The sequence below is a fragment of the Leptonychotes weddellii genome, chromosome 15, assembly GCF_054177405.1.
Source record: "Leptonychotes weddellii isolate Sample4059 chromosome 15, ASM5417740v2, whole genome shotgun sequence".
In the NCBI taxonomy this organism is placed as follows: Eukaryota; Metazoa; Chordata; class Mammalia; order Carnivora; family Phocidae; genus Leptonychotes; species Leptonychotes weddellii.
Window position 1 is genome coordinate 13,687,900 of NC_138383.1, and position 24,048 is coordinate 13,711,947.

General features: G+C 45.8%; 2 protein-coding genes across 4 annotated transcripts in view; both read right to left on the bottom strand.

Annotated features, from left to right (window-relative positions):
• Positions 1 to 4,087: 4,087 nt before the first annotated feature.
• TACO1 (translational activator of cytochrome c oxidase I) lies at positions 4,088 to 12,087 on the bottom strand. 2 transcript variants are annotated; one of them, XM_031036461.2, is made up of 5 exons: positions 11,599 to 12,087; positions 10,122 to 10,171; positions 8,565 to 8,692; positions 7,877 to 8,054; positions 4,088 to 7,546 (listed from the first exon to the last, which is right to left on the bottom strand). In XM_031036461.2, exons 1-5 carry the CDS (start codon positions 11,879 to 11,881, stop codon positions 7,346 to 7,348), a joined length of 840 nt encoding a protein of 279 aa, XP_030892321.1. In that variant the 5' UTR covers positions 11,882 to 12,087; the 3' UTR covers positions 4,088 to 7,345. The 2 variants fall into 2 exon arrangements, with proteins under 2 accessions (XP_030892321.1, XP_006741140.1); XM_006741077.3 differs by having other exon boundaries at positions 10,065 to 10,171; positions 11,599 to 12,086.
• A 3,933-nt stretch (positions 12,088 to 16,020) lies between these two features.
• The window catches only part of DCAF7 (DDB1 and CUL4 associated factor 7), a 32,985-nt gene continuing 24,957 nt past the window's right edge, over positions 16,021 to 24,048 (bottom strand). Inside the window, exons 6-8 of one of the 2 annotated variants that reach the window (XR_434528.3) lie at positions 23,237 to 23,354; positions 20,680 to 20,917; positions 16,021 to 16,084 (exon numbers count right to left, since the gene is read on the bottom strand). Coding sequence is in view for 1 of the 2 variants with exons in the window: in XM_006741078.3 (XP_006741141.1) it covers positions 20,745 to 20,917; positions 23,237 to 23,354 (291 nt within the window). In the remaining variant the exon portion in view is untranslated. Of the gene's footprint in view, positions 20,918 to 23,236; positions 23,355 to 24,048 lie in introns of both variants that reach the window. The other variant, XM_006741078.3, reaches the window with a different exon arrangement.

Consider the following 24,048-nt stretch of genomic DNA (forward strand, 5'->3'; position numbering starts at 1 on the left):
TATTTAATCTTTCCAATAACTCTGAGGTAAGCAATACTATTGGCATTTAAATGATGAAATTGAAGCTCAGAGAAGTTAAGGACCATGTCCAAGTGGTAGAGCCAGGATTCATACCAGGTCTATCTGCCACCCAAAGGTCATGTTCTTGTACCCGACCAGTGTTTCTCAACTTTTTCATTATCTGCCCCCCAGGAGAAAATTTTGCATTACTTAATTAAATGTAAATTCTAATGAGAGAAATTAAATACTAAGGAATAAGATTTGGTCAAGTAGGGTTGAGCTTTGAAGGCCACATACCATTGTATTATCTAAGATTTTTTTTCACCCCTTAATCATTTTTCACTCCACTGGGGTATCACCTTAGTGAGAATGTGTGTAATAAGCCAGTGCTGGAGGTCCCAATCTACCAATCTGAAGCTCATATCTGACCCTTAATTTTATAGACCTGTGAGATAAATATAAAAGAAAAACAGAACTATGCAAGTGGAAATCTAGTACTCACTCCATTGCCTGTATTGGAAGGGTTATTCAGCAGCTTCTCTTAGAATGTCTGAAACACATCTCCAATTTCACAAGTTTCACACTGAACTCTTTATCCTTTCCCCCTCCCCCTAAAACAGCCTGCTCCTCTATTTTCCAATTATTAAAATACAAACCTAGAAGTCTTCCTTGGTTTTGCTCTTTGCCTAACACCCCTATATCTAACCCTTCAGCAGGTCCTCTCGCCTCTGGTTTCAAAATATATCTGAATCCAACCACTTCTCATCACTACCACCCTGGTCCAAGCTTCTACCCTCTCCTGGATGACTGCCCTAGCCTCCTAACCCGTTACCTTGTTTCCTCTGTGGTCACCTAAAAAATGATTCTCTACACAGCAGCCAAAGCAATCCTTGTAAAATGTAATTCAGATGCCACCGTCCTGCTGTTAAGCCTCCAATGGCTTCCCGTTGCACTTAGAATAAAACCCAAACTCTTTGTCATGGCCTTTAAGGCTCAAGAGGAGCTGGCCCTGCCATCCTCTCCTACCTCATCTCTACCTCTCTCCCACGATCACTCTTCCAGCCACACTGCCTTCTTACCACATTTTGGGCCTACCAAGCTCAGGACCTTTGCACTTTCCATTTGTTCTACCTGGAATGCTCTTCCCCAAAGTGTTCCCATGGCTAATTCCTGCATTTTATTCAGGTCTTTGGTCAAATGTCAACTCTTTTGAGTTTCTAAGCACCCCATCCAAAAGAGCCTCTCTCCTCTCCATCATACTTTATTCTGCCTTATTTTTCTTCATAGTGACTAAATTGTATTTTATTTGTCTTTTCTCTAACTACAATGAACATAAGCTGTGTAGCAGCAGGGATTTTGTCCTGTTTACTGCCTTATCCTATCACCAGCACTTAGAATAGTGCCTCACACATAGTAGAGAACCACAGTACAACCACATAAGTCTTTAGCTGAAAAGAGCCTTATGACTTTCCTTCCTTCGAGTAACTGCTTCCTTTCCATTATCTGTCTCTTAACAGCCATCTCAAACATTCCCATGCTGAAGTTACCATACTAGACTTTCTTCTGAGCTCCCAAGACATCATCCTCTAGCCTCCCATAGGCACCTCAAATTCTACAGGTCCAAACTGAATTCATCATTTTCCTCCATAGTTCCGTATTTCCTCTGCCATCTTCAGTTTCACAAGTTGGCTCTGTGAACTCTCTACCTTGGAGAACTCTTCCTCTCCATTTCCCTCCTCCCACAGCTAACCTTACCAATCTGTCCATTCCTCTCCCACCCTCAGCTCCACCATTCTAGTTCAAACCCAGTATAACAGTGTCTGCTTACATCACAGGGTGATCTTTCTAAAACGGACACCTGATCCTGTCATGCTCTGCTTAAAAACTCTATAGTTTCCTATTGCCCTTAGGATAAGTCAAATATGTGGATGTAGTTAAGAAGGCCCTTCAGGACTCAGGCTATGCCTCTCTAGCCACAAGCTTTTCCATTTCCCACCTCTGCCAGCCCCATCATTCAAATTCTATGTTCTGGCCACACAGAACCACTGGAGTTCATCTCGCCTCCACACCTCTGCATCTGCTATTTTGTTTTAAACACTCTTCTCCTCCACTCTTCCCCCCACCCCCATTCTTTCAGGAAAGAACTAAGCCTGAACATCACTCCCTCCATGAAACCCTTCCAGACAAATACTCACAATTCTGGGTACCAGAGCACCTAGTACTTTCTTTATCAAAGCACCTATCCCACTCTGTTGTAACTGCCTTTAAGGAAGTAAGCATAGAGACAGAAGCTGTCATTCAAATTGGTATGCCGAGCATCTTTCACAGTACATTTAAAAAACAAACATTTCATTTAAAAAACAAACATTTTCTTGAATAAGTGAACCTCAACTGGGGTTGTTAGTAGTTGAATGTAATCTCCACAAGTGTGCCCTTTTAGTTTATTTTTTTCTCTTTCTATATTGTTTCTCTCCTCACTCTTCATTTTCCCCATGTGAAGCCTCCCATCTGGGCCATGCCTTCTCAAGTCTGTTCCCCCAGTTTCACACTGAGTAGATGCCCCTAGTTAAGTACCCGAGTCATACCTGATCCCAAGGATCACAACCTGCCCCTAATGCTCAGGGCTTCAGGCAGCTTGATGTACCAGCTGAACATTTTCCTTTTTCTCTTTCAAGAGCATAGGGATACTTGGACACAAGATAGGGAATAATAAACATGAATGAATTCTTTTCAGGGATAGCTCAATGAATTTGGTATTAAACAAGAAAACAAGGGGTGCTTGGGTGGCTCAGTTGGTTAAGGGTCAGACTCTTGATTTTGGCTCAGGTCATGATGTCAGGGTCAAGACTGAGCCCTGCGTCAGGCTCCAAGCTGGGTGTGAAGCCTGCTTAAGATTCTCTTTCTCTCTCCCTCTGCCCCCCACCCCTGCTTATGTGCATGCTCTCTGGAAAAAAAAAAAAAGAAGAAAGAAATCACCTGATTTGGTGAAAATTCTTTTTTTTTAAAGATTTTATTTATTTTTATTTATTTATTTGAGAAGAAAGAGTGAGCATGAGTAGAGGCAGAGGGAGAAGCAGACTCCCCACTGAGCAGGGAGCCCAATGCAGGGCTCGATCCCAGAACCCCAAAGTCATGATCTGAACTGAAGGCAGACACTTAACCAACTGAATCACCCAGGCGCCCCTAATGAAAGTCCTTTTAATTCAGAGGTAAAGAATATATTCAGATCACTAGTTCAACCAGTTATTTTATCTGCATTATTAAGGAATGATGTCTACCTCAGAGAAGATTTTTACAACTGTGATATTTTATATATTATTGACATTAACTAATAGGGAAAAATTGCTTTTCATTTAGAAATTCCATTTCTATAAATTTATCCTAAGGAACACTAGGCAAGTGAGCAAAGGTAAGTAATGTTCATTGCAGCATCCAGGATACATTGTGAAATGAAAAAAACAAAAACAACTTATAAAGCAGAAATGTAGAAGGTGATCACATTTCAGTTTTAAAAAATGTTCATTCATACTTAGTGGGGGTGGGGGAAAGGCCAACATTTATTGAGCACTTACTATTGCCAGGCACTGTTTTAAGTGCTTAACATATGTTAACTTACTTGTCAAAATAGCCCTATGATATAGGTACTATTGTCCTCATTTTATAGACGAGGAAATAGATGCAAAGAGGTTAAATTTTTGTCCAAGGTTGCTGGCAATTGGCAGAGTTTAAATCTGTTCCCCAGCAGATTGGTTCCAAGGAGTAAAATAATACAGAGTAGATTGTTAATGGTGGTTATATCTTAGGAGGAAGGGGGTAGGGAATCCCCCCATTTGAGGGTCACTTATTCATTCCAAAAACACAGACATCTTTCACATGGACAAAAGAAAGACAAAAAGCGGAAAAGCAAAAACTACTATCCTGTTCAGCGTCTGGGGAGGGCATAAGGGGAGAAAGCGGTTCCGGTCAAGACTAGTATGGTATCTATCATAACACTCACTCTTGCCAGACCTACTGGCTCATTTATTTCCTCTTCAGAATGGCTCCAGAGGAGTCCCCAGGGATTCAAATAAAAGTCTACAAGTTGGGGTTTCTTTGAGTGTGAAGTTTTATTCACCGTTGTGCTATAAGTTTCAGAGAGTAAAACAAAACAAAACAAAACAACAAAAGAGTAACTCAGGCCATGGCTGAATTTCCATTGTGGGCTGGAAGCAGAGCCTTCATGGTTCCTGTTCGATTTAGCTGGGGCCTCTGGCAAAGGGAAGGCGGCTACATACCACGTGAACGCTTCTTGTGAGAGTCAAGGCTATGGACGGAACCTGTCACAAATACTCCCATCCCATGGAAAGGTCACTTGAAAGTGAGCTGAAGCCAGCTGCAAAGCACTGAACGATTTTGTCTGCTAAGACAATGACCAAAGATAAGGCCAAGCCAAGACCAGATCTCATTCTTTGGAGTTTAAGGTATGCCTGACTCCTGGCCTCTCACCTGCTGTCACCCTAGCTGGACAATAATGTGACTAGTTTTCTTTTTTTAAAAATGTTTCCCCTGATAAAATATATGATTATAGAAAATAAAACTCAGTGATAACATCACCACCGAGAGATAACCAGTTTTGAGATTCTGATACACTTCCTTCTACTCTTTTTCTTTTAGAGTTCATAAAGTATGACTATATTTTTAAAATTGGGACCATATTATAGACATAGCTTTACATCTTTGTTTTCTACTTTACATTGTAAACATTTTCTGACATAAAATTTCTTCAAAAAATAATTTTTAGTGGCAGAATAATGCATATCCTCTCTACTTAACTATTCAGTTAAATAGTTACTTAACTATTTAACCTATGTAGCTAAGGGTCTCTTTAGCAGTCTTAGAGGCAGAACAGGTCCAAATAAGGCTTCATTTCTGCCTTTCCCATATTAGCCACAGGAAAGACTGCAGGGCACCACCAGGGGTCAGTGCAGAGCCATTCAAAGCCTTGCTGTAAGAAAACTGGTTACACAAAAATCCTGATTAGCAAATCCTATCTATTACATTAGAGGACTATTCACATGAATAGCCAAGTTCCCTACCAGAGCAGACTCTCCTGGTGCAGATTTCTCAGATCAGAAATTATCAGATTCTTCCAAATTATAATTATATTAAACATTTACAAAACAACTATTTTTATAAACCAAGGTCTATCAATGTAAGGTGTAGTATTAGACCTATTCTCACCTGCTTGGCTATGAGACCATTTGTGCATAAAATACTTGGCCTGATTATTTTATAGGTTTGCTGTGAAAATAAAATAAATAACATGTAAAAGTATCTTATAAATTACAAAGCAGCACTTAAACTTTGAAGTGCACTATTTGGATGAGTTATCTCCTTTAAAAACTAAAGAATGTGGGGCACCTGGGTGGCTCAGTTGGTTAAGCATCCAACTCTTGATTTCAGCTCAGGTCATGATCTCAGGGTCATAAGATCAAGCCCTGCATTGGGCTCAGTGCTGAGTGTGGAGCCTGCTTGGGATTCTCTCTCTCTCCCTCTGCCCCTCCCCCTGCTCTCTCGCTCACAAATAAATAAATCTTAAAAAAAAAAAAAAGAATGCCAGGTGGTATCATGATTATGAAATTAGGTATAAGAGATATACTTTGGCATTTTGTGGGTTATTTCATTGGTTTTTCTTTCCTTAGCCTTTGCTCTCCAACTGTTAAAGTCATCATGGAATTAGTAATCTGTTTTCCTAGAAGCTGAAGTTATTATTTATAGCCAGCCAATTTGGTTTTTGTTCTCCTCATTTACCTGAAGCTCCTTCAGGAAAATTACTCTGATCTCAGAACTGGCTTACACGACTTATGAGTAGGTGAGTAACAGGGATCAAAAAGCCATTTCTCACCCAGCCTTTGGAATATAGACATGCATACTTCTGAAGGACATTATGTAGCTACCACCAGGCAAGGGAAAAAATCCAAACATATCCCCATCCCCTTCTTTCTGCCCTGATTGCAGTTTAGGGGATGCAAAGACGTTGCTCATCATTTAAGATTCCAGTCTTGGTGCTACATTTTAAGACCTGGACATCATATGGTTATAGAAGGGGAAAATGGGACAAAGGGCCCCTTCTCCACCTGATGACCAAGTCTTCTGGGTCCTGCCTAGTACAGAACGAATTAAGGGAGAATAAATGATCAAAAAGCCACTCCAGGCCTGACATGTGTGACAGGCCCCTGCACAGGTGACTGGCACTCCCGGTCTCTCTAAACCTAAAAGTGACACTTAGGAGCCAAAGGTACGAAGGGTCCTCTTTCCCAGCTGGCTAGGCTCTGACTCAGTCCTTCACCCTCCTTCTACTCTCATTTCCTCTCCAGTTCCGTGCCGCATCATTTGGCAGCAGGGATGAAAAGGAGCTAGGGCGGGCATTCTGGCGATCAAGTAGCTTTCAAAGCCAGCTTGGCGTAACCTTTCCTGAGAGCAGTCCAATCTGCTGACAGGTCTGCTCTGACCAATCTCAGAACACATGGGGCCTGGGTGAAGCAGGGCCTTGGAGTCCCTTATCATTGGCACTTGATTTCCTACTGTGTTAGAGCCTTAAGCTGTCTGGCAGAAGGAGGGCACAGAGGCCCCAAGAAGAGAACAAGGATGCATGCACAGCAGTTCACACTGCCCTAGGGTATTCCAGCAGATAGCAGTCCTGTGTCTGACCTCTGAGGTCCTATGTCTTAGAGCAGGATCTAACACAGGGCACCAACTGAACAGCTTGTGCTCCTGGTTAAGTGCAGTTCCTGGCACACAGGTGTTTGACAAATACTATTTGCATGATTAATGACAGCTTTAGGCCACCAGACCAGCATTAGAGCACAGAGTGGTGCCTGTAGAGAGCTACATTTCTCTGGTCAAAAAAAAAAAGGGCTGGGACTGGAGTAGTGAAACTAAACCTACAGACTTCAAAGGAAGTCAAGAGCATCCCAACAGCTGGATAAAAACCCAGGAAAACTCAAGAGCCACACAACAGGAGTATAGCAACTCAGATCAGTCACATTATTTAAGAGCAGTTTCTAGTACAAGGGCCCTCAGGGCACCTGCCATGCCCACAAGGGCCAACTTCCTAAGATCAGAGTCTGGTTAGCCGGCTGGCTCCACCCTGCAGCCAGGAGGGCTCTGAGACACCAGCAGAGCTGACAAAGAGGCCCCACGGAGTTGGTGATTCCCTTGGCCACAAAGCTGCAGGTCTTGGTTTTATGCCTCCTAACCTGCTAGGCCTCCAATCTGCTTCAGTCTCAGAGTCGTTGCAGAAGCCTGTGCTCCAGAATGAGCTGCCAGTTGCCTAAGAAGGCCCCCGGGGGCACATAGAGCCTGGTTACTCAATGTTGTCATAGACCTGGATCACGTCGTCATGGCTGCCAAGAGCCTGGATGAGAAGGGCGGCCTGCTCCAGGTCGGGGTCAGCCAGCTGCACCTTTGTATTGGGGATGAATTCTAGTGAACAGGACACCGAACACAAGCCCAGGGAGTCCAGCTTCTTCCTCACTTGATGCAGTGAAGAGGCATCACAAATAAACTGGGTACAAAAGAAAGTCAAGAGGTGAGGGGCCAGGAGATAGCAGAATAAAGCCAGTCAGAACTCTGCAAAACCTGAATGGAACTACTGTATGAATCACTGTGTGTAAGTTCTTAATAGCAGAGATACAGTTTTCAGAGTTCTGAATCTTTCTAGTAGTCCTGAGTAAGCCCTATCTAGTATTTGCTTAATAAATGCTTATGCAATACGTGAACTCTTTATGTCACTTGTACCCCAGGGCATGAGAAAGAAAAAACAGAAAGAAACACGCCTTAATGCATCTATTAGGACCCTCTCGAAAGTCCACCAAACGTCAAGCTTCATACTCACTTTAAAAATGTTCTTTTCCTCTTCGTCTTCAGTTTCCTTGACATCTTCAGCTCCTGCTTCGATTGCCAGCTCCAGGGCATGCTCTAGGTTCACAGCTTTCTTCTCTCTGTCCTCCACTCCAACCACGATCACCCCCTTTTTGTCAAAAGAGTGGCGAGCTCCATCAGCCATCATTCCCCTCAAAGGAAAGGAAACACGCCAGACTGAACGCCTGTAGACACTCAGCTCCACATAGCACCACATTCTAATCACTCTATTTCTCACCCAGCCTTTGGAATATAGACATACATACTTCTGAAGGAGAATATGCAGCTACCACCAGGCAAGGGAAAAATCCAAACATATCCCCATCCCCTTCTTTCTGCCCTGATTGCAGTTTAGGGGATGCAAAGACGTTGCTCATCATTTAAGATTCCAGTCTTGGTGCTACATTTTAAGACCTGGACATCATATGGCTATAGAAGGGGAAAATGGGACAAAGGGCCCCTTCTCCACCTGATGACCAAGTCTTCTGGGTCCTGCCTAGTACAGAACGAATTAAGGGAGAATAAATGACCCCATTTGGATTCTGCTAAGGATGAAGTATGCTTACAACTTGAAACACCACCAGGAACAACTGTACTTTCCTTGCAAAGAATTGGAACCTCAAGGCTTCATACCCTTCCACTCTCCCCAGACCTACACCTACCCATTCTTGTTCAGGATATGTCTGATGTCTGAATAGCACTTGGAGCCACTGTTAGATAATGCCTCAATGAGCAGAGAAGAGCCACCAGGGCCTCGGCCCTCATACAGCAAATAAACATCCTTGGTTTTCTGCAATAAACAACATGAGCACATTTTCCTGTTTCCCAATTCCCTCTTGCACCCCAGCCCAGAACACAGATACTGACTCCATGGGATGGGCACTCTGGGGTACAGCTTAGGGTCTCAAATCTTTATTGTCGCCGCCCCCCCCCCCCACCTCTGAGAAGTGGCCCTTTGGGACCAACTTTTGAAGTAATTACAAGTACGACCCCTTACTGGGAAGGGAGTCTGTTTCTCTGGTCCCTGAACAATCAGTCATCTCCTAGTTTCATTTCCTCCCTGTCCCAGCTGAATCCCACATCTAACACACACACCACCCCCCACACTCCTACCAAGACTCATCCTCTTACACCCAACCCGCATGAAACCACCTGTGAAGTCTCCTACCCCTGGGGTGCTGAGTATCGCTTTAGGAAATAGCACACCTGGGCCCTATCATAAGAACCACTGAAAATAGCATGGCCACAAAATTCCAACAATTCATCAAAGGTCTAGTGACCAGTCTCATTGGACCTCCCGTGCCGCCTCCACTCATCCCTTGCCCACACATCTGACCTTCACCACTCTCTCCCAGCACCGCTGCCTTTCCAGGAACTCAAATGACAATTTCTTCCTTCTTCTTTCACAAAGGAAATAAAAGATCAGCAGGTGGGGAGAAATCCTCTACTTCCACTTTATCTGCACCAAAGCCCACATGAAGGCATGTGTATGTATAATGGTTAGAGAACAGGTTCTAGAGTCTGTCTGGTTTCAACTCTGTCATTTTCCATGGGACTTGGTCACCTAATCTTTCTGTGTCTCAGTTTCCACTTAAGGTTGCTTTGAGGATTCAGTGAGATAATGCATACAAAGTTCTTTCAAAGTGGTTGGCCTAGAGTAAGCACTCAATAATTATTAGCTATTAAGATGCTTATCACTTCCTCAAATCCTTCCTACTGTCCCAGAGGAAGAGGTATCCTCTCACCTGGGCTCAAAGACAATTCCCATTACTGGGCTCTAACCCTGCCCCTCCCACCATCACTAATGCCCCGTCTCCCTTTCTACTGGCTCTTCTCCTTTACGGCATAAATACCTGAAAAACACATCCTTCCTCAATCTAACATTCCCCACATTGTAGCCCCGTCTTTCTACCTCATCTCCTCACACTTTGGCTGAGTAGTCCTAGGCCGTCTGGTTCTGTACATTGTCTATTCATCCTATTCCTGATTGTACGCCCATAACCAATGTCCAAGGTCAGAGAGCCACCAGAAGGCTCTGTATTGAGGGTATCAACCACAATGCTACCCGTCTCTCTGATAATCTAAGGAGTGTTTGGTGGCCTTCCAGACATGGGCCCTGGAGGGGCTGTGATCAATAACAAGAAGTCAAACTGAGGACACACCCCCATTTTCAGCGATGCCTCAATCGTTGACTTGGGCATGTGCTTGCTGCGACACACCTCTAAGATGTTGGCCAGACTGCTGTTGTGCTCAGGGTTGGGGCCTCCTTCTGAGATAGAGAGAAAAGAGTGAGTGAACACATCTCATTACAGCCGGGGAGAAAGAAGGGATTTCTGCCATTCTACCCACCCCCACCCAGCCAAAAGAGCAGTAAGTCACCACTTGGTTCTCAGTTAATTTAGAATATTTATTCAGTGTTTAAATGGAATATGGAGAAGTATTTTGGAAAAGAAGTTTCTAATTCACTCTTTATTTTATTATTTTTTTTAAGATTTTATTTATTTGACAGAGAGAGACACAGCGAGAGAGGGAACACAAGCAGGGGGAGTGGGAGAGGGAGAAGCAGGCTTCCCGCGGAGCAGGGAACCCGATGCGGGGCTCGATCCCAGGACCCTGGGATCATGACCTGAGCCGAAGGCAGACGCTTAACGACTGAGCCACCCAGGCGCCCCTCTAATTCACTCTTTAATGATGGATATCTTTCTGCTAGGTTTCAGCAAATACCACTTTGCATCAGATGAAGAGGTAAGGGATGAACATGGTACCAACATTTCCTGGACTTACTAATACCCCTTGCTGTGACTCTACTATTTTGTGTGTAATTATTGAAATGCTCGTATGACAGCAGGTAATCATGCTGTCTCTCAGGGTAGGGGCTATACCTCATTATTCTGTGTTACCAGTGCATATAACAAACACTCAATAGTGTTGATCTCACTCAATTATCAAGAATTTAGAAGGAAGTCAAGAGAAATATCAGGCATGAGTTCTAGGGGTAAATTAGTATTTACTGAGTGCCTATTATGTGCCAGAAAACGACCATACGGTGGGTACTATCCGAGTTTTACAGAAGGAAACTGAAACTCAGCAAGGTTAAGCCATTTGCTCAAGGTCATACAGTTAGTAAGTGACAGAAACCAAGTCTTCTTGACCCCAAAGTCCATGATTTTTACAGGACTTTTTTCTCCACTCCTACAGGTATCTGACACTAAATACAAAAACAAAAAAGTCCTCTTGCAGTGGCTACACAATTGAAAAAGACAAGGTTGCAAACTTACCTTCCAGTAAATGTGTCTTCTTAGGACACCCTAATGAAGCAAACTGAGACTGGGCCAGTAATAGATTTACTCCATGCCCCTTCCACAGCCTATGTGCTACCAGAGGGGACTAGAGGACTTGATTTGTCTCTTCAGGCAAGATACACATGTGACCTTACTCTTAGGGTCTGTTTCTATGAAGTACCCGGCTACACACTAGAATGAAGTCACTTTTACCATTATCGTCCTAAGAGCAACTCCCTGCCACGCAGGCCGGTGCTCAGCATCTGGAAAGGTGAGTGGAGACATACAATGTAGGTAGGTGCCCTGAGCGTTTATGAAGTGGGAATTAGGGAAAGAAAAGAATATGAAGGACCAAGGTGCGGGGGGGGGGCTGGTTTAGCTGTGGGCGCAGAGAGGGCAGCAGCGGGTGACTTACCTTTAACTGCCAGGCGGATGCTCAAACAGAGCTTGGAGAAGATGCGACTCCTTTCGGCGTCCTTGGGACCCTTGATATGCCGGACTTTGGACCACTTGTTGTGCCCGGCGGGGACCGTCGCGGTGAGGTGCAGCGTCCTGCCCAGAGCAGGGGTACAGCCCGTGGGCTCAGGCTGGGAAGCCGCGAGGGGGGGCGGAAGAGCCGCCCGGACCCCGGGGCCTCGCGCCCCCGGCAAGCACCGGGCAGCGACCCTGCTCAGGCTGACGGCGGCCCAAGCTGCCATCGGCTCCGACCCTGGACCAAGGTCAGCAAGAACAGCCAACGAGCAGCGGCCAAGGTCAGCCCGTGGCGTCCGAGGCGGAAACGAGCAGGTCCTGAGCCTGCGGCCGCCTCTACCCGTCACCAGAGACCCAAGGGCTCAGGCCAGCCCCGGGCAGCCCGGACGCGACCGTCCCAATACCAAACCCGCGGAGGCCGGGCGCGGGTGCCTTAGATAATGTAGCGCACTTCCTTTCCCCGGTCCGTTCCAGAAACGCGCCCCCACCGCCCGAAAAATCCGTTCCGCCGCACGGTACTTGGTCCTTTCTCGTACCTGTGCAGAGCCGGGGCCGAGGTGGGGGCGACTTTTATTAGAGTCCAACTCAAATTTTTAGCTTTAACTAATAGTTCACTTAGGAATTTATTATTGTTGTTGTTTATTATCCAACCTACTTTGTGATGGGCTCGGCACTCTCCTCCTTGTACTTTGCCATATTACAAACATCAGATTGCTCTTGTACTTTTCCAAGTTCCTGTATTCAGCACAAACCTGGGGCTTTGCTGATCCTTGTTCCACTTCACTTCGCCTCGCTAAATTTTGTTTTTCCTTCAAGATTCAGTTCGGACATCATTTTCCACCAAAGGAAAACATCCCCTAATTCTCCTGTTGGGCTCAGATGCCCTACTTTGTGCTCACATGATCCTTCATACTCGCCTGTACCTTAGCACTTACCTAAAAATGTTTGTCTCCGCCACAGTATTAAATTCTTTGAGAGCAGGACGGGACCCCTGTGTCCAGCATAGTTGTTTTTTTGTTTCTTAGTAACAGCTTTATTGAAATAATTCACATGTCATACAAGTCACCAATTTAAAGTGTATAATGGTTTTTAGTATATGTATTCAGAGATTTATGTTACCATCACCATAATCAATTTTACATTTTAGTCACCCCAAAAAGAAACCCTGTATCCATTAGCAGTCATTCTCCATTTTCCCCCAATTTCCTCAGTCCTAAGATACTACCAATTTACTTCTTCTCTATGGGTTTGCCTATTCTGGACACTTCACATGAATAGAATCATACAATATGTGGTCCTTTGTGACTGGCTTCTTTCACTTAGCATGATGTTTTCAGGGTTCATTGATATAGCATGTATCAGTACTTCATTCCTCTTTTATTGCCAAATAATATCAATAATGCCATTAAGCTACAATGTTTTATTTATCCATTCATCAGTTGATGGACACTTGGATTTTTTCCACCTTTTGACTATTATAATATTGTCATGAACATTCAAATACAAGTTTTCGTATAGATATGTTTTTGTTTCTCTTGTATATACCTAGAAGTGGAATTGATGGGTTGTGTAGTAACTCAGTTTAATCTTTTGAAAGGAACTGCCAGACTGTTTCCCAAAACAGTTGCATTATTTTATGTTCCCACCAGCAATGCATGAGGTTTCCACTTTTCTCCACATCCTTGCCAACACTTAACCTCTTTTTGACTATAGCTGTTGCCACTAGTGAGTATAAAGTGATATCTCATTGTGCTTTTGATTCGTATTTCCCTCATGACTAGTGATGTCAAAGATCTTTTCATGTGCTTACTAGCTATTCATATATAGTATTACTTTTTTGTCATTTAAAAATATAGTTTAATATGTAACTTTGAATAGCAAAAAGAAAATTAAGGGAATTTATAAGCACAAATAAGCATGAAGGCCAAAGTAAAGTCTGAGATTGCCCTAGTCCAAGCAGCCTAAGTCTACCAGGGCAAACCTGTAGTTCAACAAAGTCAGGCTACGGACTCAGTCCAACAAGGAAAACTCCACACCAGAAGGATGGGGGGGTGTCTTACCAAAGGAAAAGATAATTATTATAGGATTGTGGGGAAAGGTGGAAGTTAGGTGAAATTTCAATGAAATAGAGTTTGATAGGCTCAACGGAACACAGAGCTGTATGAGAAGTGGGTCAACATCAGCTCTGGACTGCAAAGCAGACTGAGCTCAGTTTCTGTGCAAACTACAAAGCTAAATGGGGAGTGCCATGTTCAGAAACACCTGCTCTGAAGTTCTATACCTGGGTTGGAAATCAAGGCTGCTTCTCTGTCAAGAGTGACTTAGATTCTCCAAGCAAGACTACAAGTCTTCATTCTCCCTGATAGAATTTCAAACAGGAGTCTCTGATTTTAGAGAACAAAGTTTCTCAGTGAATTAAAAAAAAGAAAAGCAGTCACTCAGAGAAGGGAAATTTTATAACACTCTAAGTTGCAGGTGTGCTTGGATGAAATACTGTTTCCTGTTAACTTTGCAACTGGTTTTATGTGTCTATCTGTGATGAACAGCAGGGCAGAATTTTCCTTTCTGTCTAAGCTAATATTCAAGATAAATTCACAGATGACTGAACTATCTCTAGAGCCTGGTTTTCAGGATCATTGAAATCATTAACAATGAGCTTGGTTGCTAATTTGATGGGTGTGGCAGAGACAGAACTATTTATCCGCCACTTTATTTCCTCTTCCTAGGCGTACAGGCAGACTGTCTTTCTTAAATGTCCTTGCAGTTAGGTTGGAATCATGTTACTAAATTTGGCAGATATGGGCAAAACTATTCCTAACATAGTTTCCCCTTCTAAGCAACCTTGGAGGCCACAAGTTCTGGATGATGTAGCTGACCAAACTCGAAAGAACTTCACATAAGCAAAAAGTAAAATTTTGTTGTGTTCAGTCTCTGCGATGTGGGGGTTGGTTACTGCAGCTTAGCCCAGGCTAGCAAGATGAATACCGCCAGTACGACTCTCCCAGAGCTCCCCTTAAAACAGGAATCTCCTATTTCCCATACATGTTGTTGACCATATAGCACAGTTCTAACAGAGCCAGCAGGTGCTCATTTGGCCACATAGAGTCTAAACTCTTGAAAGTGGTTTTTTGTTTGTTTTAAAAGTAGGCTTCACACCCAACGTGGGGCTTGAACTCACAGCCCTGAGATTAAGGGTCGCGTGCTCTACTGACGGAGCCGGCCAGGCGCCCCATAAACTCTTAGAGGACATACTTTTCCCCAGACCTACTGCCACCCCCAGCTCAATGCTTCTGACACGATGGCAGTTACTTGCCGAATACTGGCTCACAGAATCAGTCACAATTTGCCCTTCTCTTCCCTTGAAATGACTAAGTGTGAATCCAGAATGAAAATAAAAATAAACGGAGGGAGTATTCAACCAGGACTTAGAGCATTTGAATAGCAGTGGGGACAGGCACTCCTCCATCTTACCATGCTGGGGCGTAGGCTGAGGAAACTGGCTTGGACTTGGAAACCCTAGCCAGTCATCAGAACCTGGTGTCCAAACACACAGGGTCTGGGAGTTATCATTTGTCATCCTTCAGAGCCAGTAGTTTACTGCATCCTGACTACCCTGTCTCTTAAATCTCTTCAGTTATGCCCGGTCCTCTCCTCCCCTCCTGCTCCTGCTTTAGGTCAGGCTTTTACTTCTTCTCGTCCTATTACAATAAGTGAACTGCCTCCCTGTTTCACCCCCTACTCAGGCATTTTCTTCACTGACTCCTAAAGTGCAATTCTGAGCATGACTTCCCTCTGTGTGAGTTTTCCAAAGTCTCATACAAAAGACTCTGCCTGATCTGGCTCCTGCTTACCTCTCTAGTCACACTCCCCATCATTCCCCATTCAAAATCCCACATCAACTTATAATTCTCTTAATATGGCCATATTCTTTCTTGCCTCTATAGCATTGTACATGGATGTTCTCTCTGCTTTAAATATCTTTCCCTATTCCCAGAGAACTCCTACTCAGCCTTCAAAACTCAGCTTGAACATCCCTTGTCTTGTGAAGTTTTCCCTGACCTCCTCTGGCTCCTACCCAGACGTAGGGGATCACCTCCTCCTCAGGGCAACCAGTAAGCCTAAACACACCCGTATTGCACAACATTGCCAGGAATTGTTTATCTGGGAGACTGCAAGCAACTTGAGGGTCATGGCCCCTGGCACAGAATAGGTGCTCTGTGTTTTATTAAAAGGGAGGACTCCGGCTGACAGATAGTGAGATGGGCTGGGGTGGACTCTCAGCCCCCAGCCAGTATCTCTGGAACAGGACCACAGTGGCAGAATGAGATGAACTGAATTCATCACAAGAAGAAATTCAGTCAATCTATACATGTTCAAGTTTTATTACAAAGTATGATGGGCAGAAAATACGGTACTTCTTATACAGGAGGCTGAAACAGAATGAAAGGGTGAAAATTAGGTTTAATATACTCAGGAAGCAAGAAATAAAGTCATAGATGTAACACTCCACTTTCAGGTGCCTTTGAAGTCGCCTTCAATGGAGATTTACCATTATGGTTTCACAGCACAGTGTTAACATTTTATTACAAGCCCTGTGTACAATCAGTCCTGTGATAATAATATTTTAAAAAGAAAAACGGGTGATAGTACAGTTCCGTAGGGGGCAGCTTCCTCTCCACCTGACCATGGGAGGTCACAAAACCTAGAGTATAGAGGAAAAGTTTAAATATGTAACAAGAAATGAAGTTCAGACGTACTAGGCTAGAGGGGACAGAAATTGATTGGCTAGAGCTTAACATCTCAGAGAACAAGGAATCTCCGTTTTCTACACAGAGGTTTGTACAATCATGCTACAAGTTCACATTCGGGGGAGGACAGGGGGAAGTCACTGACAGGGTCATAAAATACACAGGAACCCAAGCAAGTGATTCATACTCAACTCAAGCGAGTCAAAGCTGTAGCTCAACAAGTCTCGTTGCACACCGGATTACCACAACCAACCCCAGGCTAGAGCATTTCTCTTAAACGGCAGACACCACAAGTCCATAGTCACTGGGTTGTCCTAAAGGTGGGTCCTTGTAAGTTTTCTAGCTATTACAATGACTGCCAATACCTTTCTTCTTGAGTTCATACTTTCACTAGCTTATTTGTTTCTGGTTTGATACACCAGTCCAAGCCTCTTTGGGAAGGCACCTGCACGTTTCCAAACTTAAAAAAGAATATCCACAAAGTAGCCTGAGACGACAGGGCCCGCACTGTGTAGCCACACCTTTAACTCTGAGAGCCAGCGGCAACGACAATCGTGGGAGAAGAAGAGGGTGCAGGTGGGAGAGGTGGGCAAGGCTCTGCAACAGGAGACGCTGGGGGCAGCTGGCCCAGCCAGTACGAAAGCCTCGTCCAGGGCTCACAGTGATGCTCAGCTCAGCTCAGCTCTCCTCCCTCGGAAATCCCAACTTAAGTGCCAGGCATGACCTTCCTTCCTCATCCTGGAGTGCACAGAGTAAAGGGAAGCATCTGCGTTGAGAGAGGCGTCTACTTGAGTAGTCTCCCTTACTCCAAGCCAGGCAGGCAAAGAAGCTGCCACATTCTCAAACTGGGGATGGCCCTCCCAGGTGTGGTAAACCCTGCAGCTCCCACCTGTCTTTACCGCCTCCGACTTGAGGCCCAGGCTGCAGCAGGGAGAAAGTTCTATGGGGGCAAGGCCAGAGGAAGAGAAAAGAAAAGGGAGGGGAGGAAAATCGGCAGGACTGTTTACAACCTCTGCTCTGTACAGGCCTACAACCAAGGAGAGCCATGATGAGGAATGGCCACGGGACGCCCACCACCTGTGGATGTTGCCACCGAACATCACCTAGAGCTTAGTGCTGCAGGAAGGGGCTCCCTGCCCGAGCTGCCATCCTGTCCCCACAGTTAGCCAGTGCCACAGATACCTGACGGATGGTCCAAAATGGCTGACAGAGGCTGTGCCCCCAGCCTCATTCCATGGCCACCCCAGACCTTTCATGCCCTCTAATATCTTCTCTCTTGATCTAAAGAAACACTTACCATGGATTTTCTCCCACATCTCAAATCTCCTCCGAAAATTTCAGCCAAAACTATCATCAAAACCTTGTAGGAGTCTCAATTTTTTCTGTTTTTTTCCCAAATTTTAACCGGTTCTTTGAGAGCCGATCCTGGTTCTGATAAGAAATTCTCACCCAGTGATCAAATATCTTCCCTCTTCAAGTCCTCGACTTGCAGCTCCATTCCTCCCTAGAAGGTGAGGGTTCCAACTCTTTTGGGTGTAAATACTCAAGCCCCTGAAGGACTTGGACCCATTCACCAACTCTCTGATGAGGAACCTGAAGCCGAATTTATTTAGCACCTCTCCGTCCCCTCAGAGCAGACAAGGAAAACAAAGGCAGCTTCGGCCCAGGGGGTAGGAGCATACGGAAGGGCCACCGCCAGGAGAGCCAGAGCCCGGACATGCTGCCCTGTGGCCTTTCCAGGGAAGCCCTGGCCACTGCTCTTCTCACACTTAAGGAGAGCAGATCCAGAGCCTCCCGCCCATTCTCTCTGGGTGGCAATCTGAAAACCTGAACAAATTAAACAGACACTTGCTTTTGAAACTACAACAGATCTCTGCTTCCTGGAGCATGCCTGGCTAAGAGGCTTTCTCAGTCTTGAGACTACAGAAATCCCCTCCTTAGCCATGAGGCCACCTGGCCTATGGTGGAAACGGAGGGAAAGGGAGCTGGGACTTCAAAATACCGGCATCTCAGCAACCGTGACTGTGTATGTGTTTGCTCAGGGAGACTGGGGAGTCTCACCTGGGTCCCAGGTCGATGCCAGCAGGAGGAGGACCGCACTGCAGGACCTAGGGAGGGGTGAGAGGTCTGGGAGCCCACAGGGCAAGGAAAAAAAAAAAACCACCAAAAGTTGCTGGTTTCCAGAGAAGTAGCAACTTTATGCAAATACATTCTAATTACTACTAATTTTTTCTCCTGATTGTTTTCCAGTTCCAGTTGACAAATCTCACCATGCAGACCACGTTTAAGTGTAGATCAGGAAAGGAATCTTAACTTAGAACTCAGTGCAGTTAAGCCCTGCCCCAGGACGACCAGCCCCTCCTACACTCTGACCTCCATCTCAGACCCTTCCCCAGGGGAAGGACCTGATGGTCTCCTAGAGCAAGCAACCATCAACTTAGACTTGCTACCCTTAAGAGAAGGACCCTGGAACCAGCAAATAAGAATTACAAGCAGAGGAGGGTTCTGACCAAGAACTGCTCACTTTACACCGCTGAATGACACAGTGCAAATCTGGTAGTAAATGAAGGAAAGTCAACCTCAAGTGGATGGCCAGCTAAAGAGCCTCAAAATCAGAGTAAGAAAGTGAAAAAGTAGAAGGGGAGATACGCTAAGAAAAGAGCCTTTTTCTTTGGACAAGTGCCTGTGTAGTAAAGCAAAGAGCTGTGACTTTGGAGATTAAAAATACATCTGCTCTGGAAAAGGAGACTCAAACAAAAGAGTTTAAGGGCCCAGGAGAACAAAATTGTTTTGTTTCTCAAGAGCAGGTGAGAACCCAAGTGGACAAAACCACCAGCCGTAAGGTCTGCTACTCTCCGACTCAACAGCTACACAACTCAGAGGGGCTCAAAAACCTGTGGCAGAACATGCTAGACCAAAGTCCCCCTAGACTCTGAGCATGTCCCAAACCCTGCCTGCCCAAAGACTCATCTACCACCGGAATCACACACAAGCCCTCTCCGTGGAACTCACTCATGTAACGGAAACAAACACTGCAGCCTGCAAGTCCAATACTGCTCAGCACCTAATGGTGGGGGTGGGGTGGGGGATGGGGTGGGAGGGTGGTGACAGGTGCACCTTAACTGGCTGGCCCTGCAGCTATCTATTTATTTGACGGCCTGGGATTATCACAGCCTATTAATCCACTCCTTCCAGGAGCTGACAGTCTCCCATATCTAAAGAAGATCTTGTTCAGGATTAGACACACAGACTATGTGCCTTTCAAGCAGGACTCTCTCACTCAAAGAGTGGCCAACCATCAGTCACAGTAAACCAACCAAATCAAGATACCAAAGTTCAGCTTACAGACTGTGCTTGCGTATCATTCAAGACGTGAAAGAAAATGGCCTGGGACTTACATCTGGAGGGAAACACCGACTCGGAAACTAGGTACTGGAAATGCACTCTAAGCTCAGCTTTTCTGAAACCATTCCCTTCAAGTCAGACACGCTGTCTCTCTCAGCCCTACCACATGGCCAGCAGGTCCCAGTGGGGTCGGACAGAGGTACTTCAGGAAGTAACAGAAGGCTTCACGTGTCTGTCTGGGAGCCCAGAATGCCCTTGAGAAGAGCCGGGCTGAGAACAGGTGAGAGAACTGGCCGACTTCAGAGCACCAAGGCGGTCTGGGACTCCTGGTCAGGTACGTTGCAGTCAGGCAGTGATTCAAGAAGGCAAACTGCTCATGGGGTCGAAGGCCCAGTGCTAGATCCAGGCACTGAGGGAAGAGAGGAAGTGCTAATGGGGTGGACTATGAGACAAAGGAAGAAACCGGGAAGAGTAAAGTTCTTTTCGTAAAAAAATCAGCCTGATAGGTAAAAAATATACAAAGTTGAAATTTGTTAAAGACATTGATAATAGGAGGAAAGACAACTCCAAATTGGTATTTGTTCCCACGTAAGTGCTAACAGGACACAGACACAGACTGCCGCCTCGGGCAGCAGACAGGTAAGAGACATCTGGGGCAGAGGAGTACAAACATAGCCAGTGCCTGCAGTGCTCATTAACACAATAGCTGACAAACAAATATACAGAAAAGTTTAATGGAGGAACCGGAGGAGAAGAGAAAGGGAGAGAAAATTGTAAAACTCGGCCCTGGGCTGAGGAGGCGCCACACTAGGACTGAGCCTGGCGCAGACGGCGACGGGACGACTGGCCAGGAACTCCTAGAGCAGCTTCTGCTAACAGTGATGCAAAGCAGTGAGACACATACTGGCCACCAGAAACACGCTTCTTCTTACTTTGGGGATGGGGCAGAGGCAGGAAACACACAAGCCCCCGCCTCGTGGGCAAGGCGCCGCCAATGCTACACTCGGAGTATTTCCAGGCAGTTGTTGTAGCAGATGGCAATCCAGTCGGGCTGGGTGGATGCCCACTGCACGTTGTTGATCTCTCCTTCAGCTGTGTAGGCCAGGATGGGGTCCTCGATGGCCCGGGGCATTTGCTGGATGTCCCAGATGAGAGCCTGGTGATCATCCGCTAGTGACAGAGAAAGCCAGCAGCAAGGTCACAACTTGGGCAAGGAGGAAAATGGCCCCTGCATTCGGGGAGGGTGGAGGGATCACAGTTCACAAAGCATTTGCTCACCAAGATCCCAGCCAGGGAGGTTTGATTTCAAGCCCCCGTTTTATAGATGAAGAAACTGAGACTCAGAAATGTTCAGGCCCTTGCCCCGAGCCCCAGAGCTATGCAACCCGTGAACGGCAGAGCCAGCACTCAGAGCAAGGCCTCTGATGTGCCCCAGGGCCCCGGTCACTGCGGCAGAGCTAGGATGGTGGAACGGGACCTAGACGGGCACCTCTTACCTGGGGCAGGCATCAGGAAAGGACCACGGGATACAAAAATGATCCCCAAACATGTCATTTGCAGCCACTTAAAGTACTTGAGCACTTAAAGATCCCTTTCTGATCATTCAACTTAATGGGATTTTACCCTATTACATGAACTTTTATACTTCGATGAGGTGTTACACAGATGAGATGAAGTGCTGAGTGGACATGTGCTATTAAAAACAATCTTCCCTAGAAAAGCTACCTTCTTTGCCCTGGGAAATACCAGAAAGAAGGCAATCACCTTAAAAAAAATACATAAGCACATGAAAAAGGACTGGAAGAAAATATATCAAAATGAGAACAGTGGTACTATGAGGATGGCAAAGTTATGAGTTATATTTGCTTTTCTCTAGTTGGTAAGTGATCTGTAATGCGGTCATTTACTTTTATAATCAAAACAATAAGTTCTTAATTTAAGGGAAGAAAAATAAAAAGGCAATGACCTTCAATACCACAGTGTCCCCTGATCCCATCAGCCCATCCTGATGTGAAAACCTATCTCTGACACACAGGAGATTTGAGGAGCCTAACATGCCAGGCAGGCTCGTGTGGGCAACACCAGCCTCGTGCCACGGCCATATAACCCAGGCGAGGTGCAAGATACCCTTCCCAGGGACCACCTCTGTCAGGGGCTCCGGGGAGCTGTGTGCAACACTCAGCACATCTAGAGCACTAAGTTCTTTGTCCTCAGTGCCACTCTCAACCAAGCACATTCTTCAGCCAAAGCTCCTTCAACTGAAGGGACTCGGGACAGGTACTGTGTGCCCAGCAGTGAGCCGCACAAAGGCAGCCACCAGGAGCGGAAGATGGGCTTCTACTGGGGGGCGCTGGTACCGTTCTCCATGAACAAGGGACACCGTTCTTTCTTCCTTCTCCCCCCCTTCCCTATCCACTCCCCTGGGGAAAAAAGAAGGCAATCACGAAGGAGTCAGACCACAACCTGAGGTGCAGAGGAAGGCAGAAGGCCCCTAACTGCTCCTCAGTGACATACAGGCATGAGCAGAAGGCCAAAAACAGGAAAAGTTTCATGCCTTTCAAATGAATACTGAAATAGCACAAAACCACCAAACTACTCTGCTCCTTTGGCTTCATAATGAACGAGGAAATGAGGATGCTACGGATTAGTGAGGAGAGGAAAAAGAACATTAGAGAGAAACCTGAGGCACCGAAGATGAAAAAGATAAGAAGCAGAACATTATGGGGTGAGAGTGGAATCCCGTCTGTGTAAAATAAAGGGGCAGACATTCGTACTGGGGGGTATATGTAGGCATGTACCCACATAAAAAGGTGTCGAAGGAGACACAATGACTGTTGTCAGAGGCCACCTATGGAGAGTGGGACTGAGGTGGACATAGGACAGGAAGGAGAAAAGATGACTTTCACCTTCCTATTTTATATACCTCAGTATTATTTTAATTTTTAATAACAGGCTTATATTATTCCTAGAATAAAAGCACACTGACAGCCAGCCTATTTTTCAGGGGTACTCTTTTCGGTCTGGCAAATGGTGAGGTGGGGACTACAAGTCACACACCAGTGATCAAGCCACGCAGGGCCTTCAACACCTCCAGAGCCTACTGCAAAGTCGTTCTGTCTCCCCAGGGAGTGTCTACCGTGGCCATTCCCATTCTGTTCCATCTAAGAGAGACTGCCCCCCTTCTCCACAGTCCTGGATCTGAGTCCTCTGGGCCAACCTAGATTTCAGGGAGGCACAGCCTGTAACTGATACATGATGTAAACAGTACACGGCAGGAGCTCTGCTATCACTGAGGGTACGAGATCGTCTGGAAATGTGGACTACTTCAATTTCACAAGTGGAGGGAGGCTCTCAATTGAGTTACTTTGCTCAGTCTCTCAAGCCACCCTTAGGAAATAGCAAGGATTACAGTTCTAAGGAGACAAGAGGAAGATCTCCTCCCCTCGCCCCCCCCCATGGCTCCTCCCCACGCCCGGCCACCACGATTACCTGCGGTACAGATGTGGCAGGATGAGTGTGGGGCCCAAGCAATGCCATTGACACACGCTCGGTGGTTGTTCAACCTGGCGACAGGTGTACAGGGAACTCGGACATCCAGAATCACTACCTGCAGAAATAACAAGTAAACGGCGCAGGTACTTCAGGGTGTAACAGGAAAACAAACAAGACACCACAAAAGAAAAAATAATTCTAAAGCATAACGTCTTGGTTTGTGGATTTAAAGACCATTAGAGGCAGAGGGTCTTGGGCCCAAAAGCAGCTACAGGACTGAGGAAAAAGAAAACAAAGACACAGGCAGTTTATAGTCTCTATCTTAAGCAATGTAGGGCCTTTATTTTTTTTATTTTTATTTATTTTTTTTTTTTTAAAGATTTTATTTATTTATTTGAGAGAGAGAATGAGAGACAGCAGGAGAGGGAAGCGGGTCAGAGGGAGAAGCAGACCCCCCGCCGAGCAGGGAGCCCGATGCGGGACTCGATCCCAGGACTCCAGGATCATGACCTGAGCCGAAGGCAGTCGCTCAACCAACTGAGCCACCCAGGCGCCCCTATTTTTTTTATTTTTAAAGGTTTAATTATTTATTTGACAGAGAGAGACACAGCGAGAGAGGGAACACAAGCAGGGGGAGTGGGAGAGGGAGAAGCAGGCTTCCCGTGGCGCAGGGGGCCCGATGCGGGGCTGGATCCCAGGACCCCAGGATCATGACCTGAGCCGAAGGCAGACGCTTAACGACTGAGCCACCCAGGCGCCCCAATGTAGGGCCTTTAGACTGGTAAGGAAGGGAAGAAGCAGGAGTAGGT

Coding starts and splice junctions, on each gene's coding strand:
- TACO1 (XM_006741077.3), bottom strand. CDS start 11,881: ATGGCAGCTTGGGCCGCCGTCAGCCTGAGCAGGGTCGCTGCCCGGTGC. Junction 10,172..11,598: donor CATCCGCCTGGCAGTTAAAG/GTAAGTCACCCG, acceptor TCTCTATCTCAG/AAGGAGGCCCCAACCCTGAG. Junction 8,693..10,064: donor AGGCATCGCTGAAAATGGGG/GTGTGTCCTCAG, acceptor TGTTTATTGCAG/AAAACCAAGGATGTTTATTT.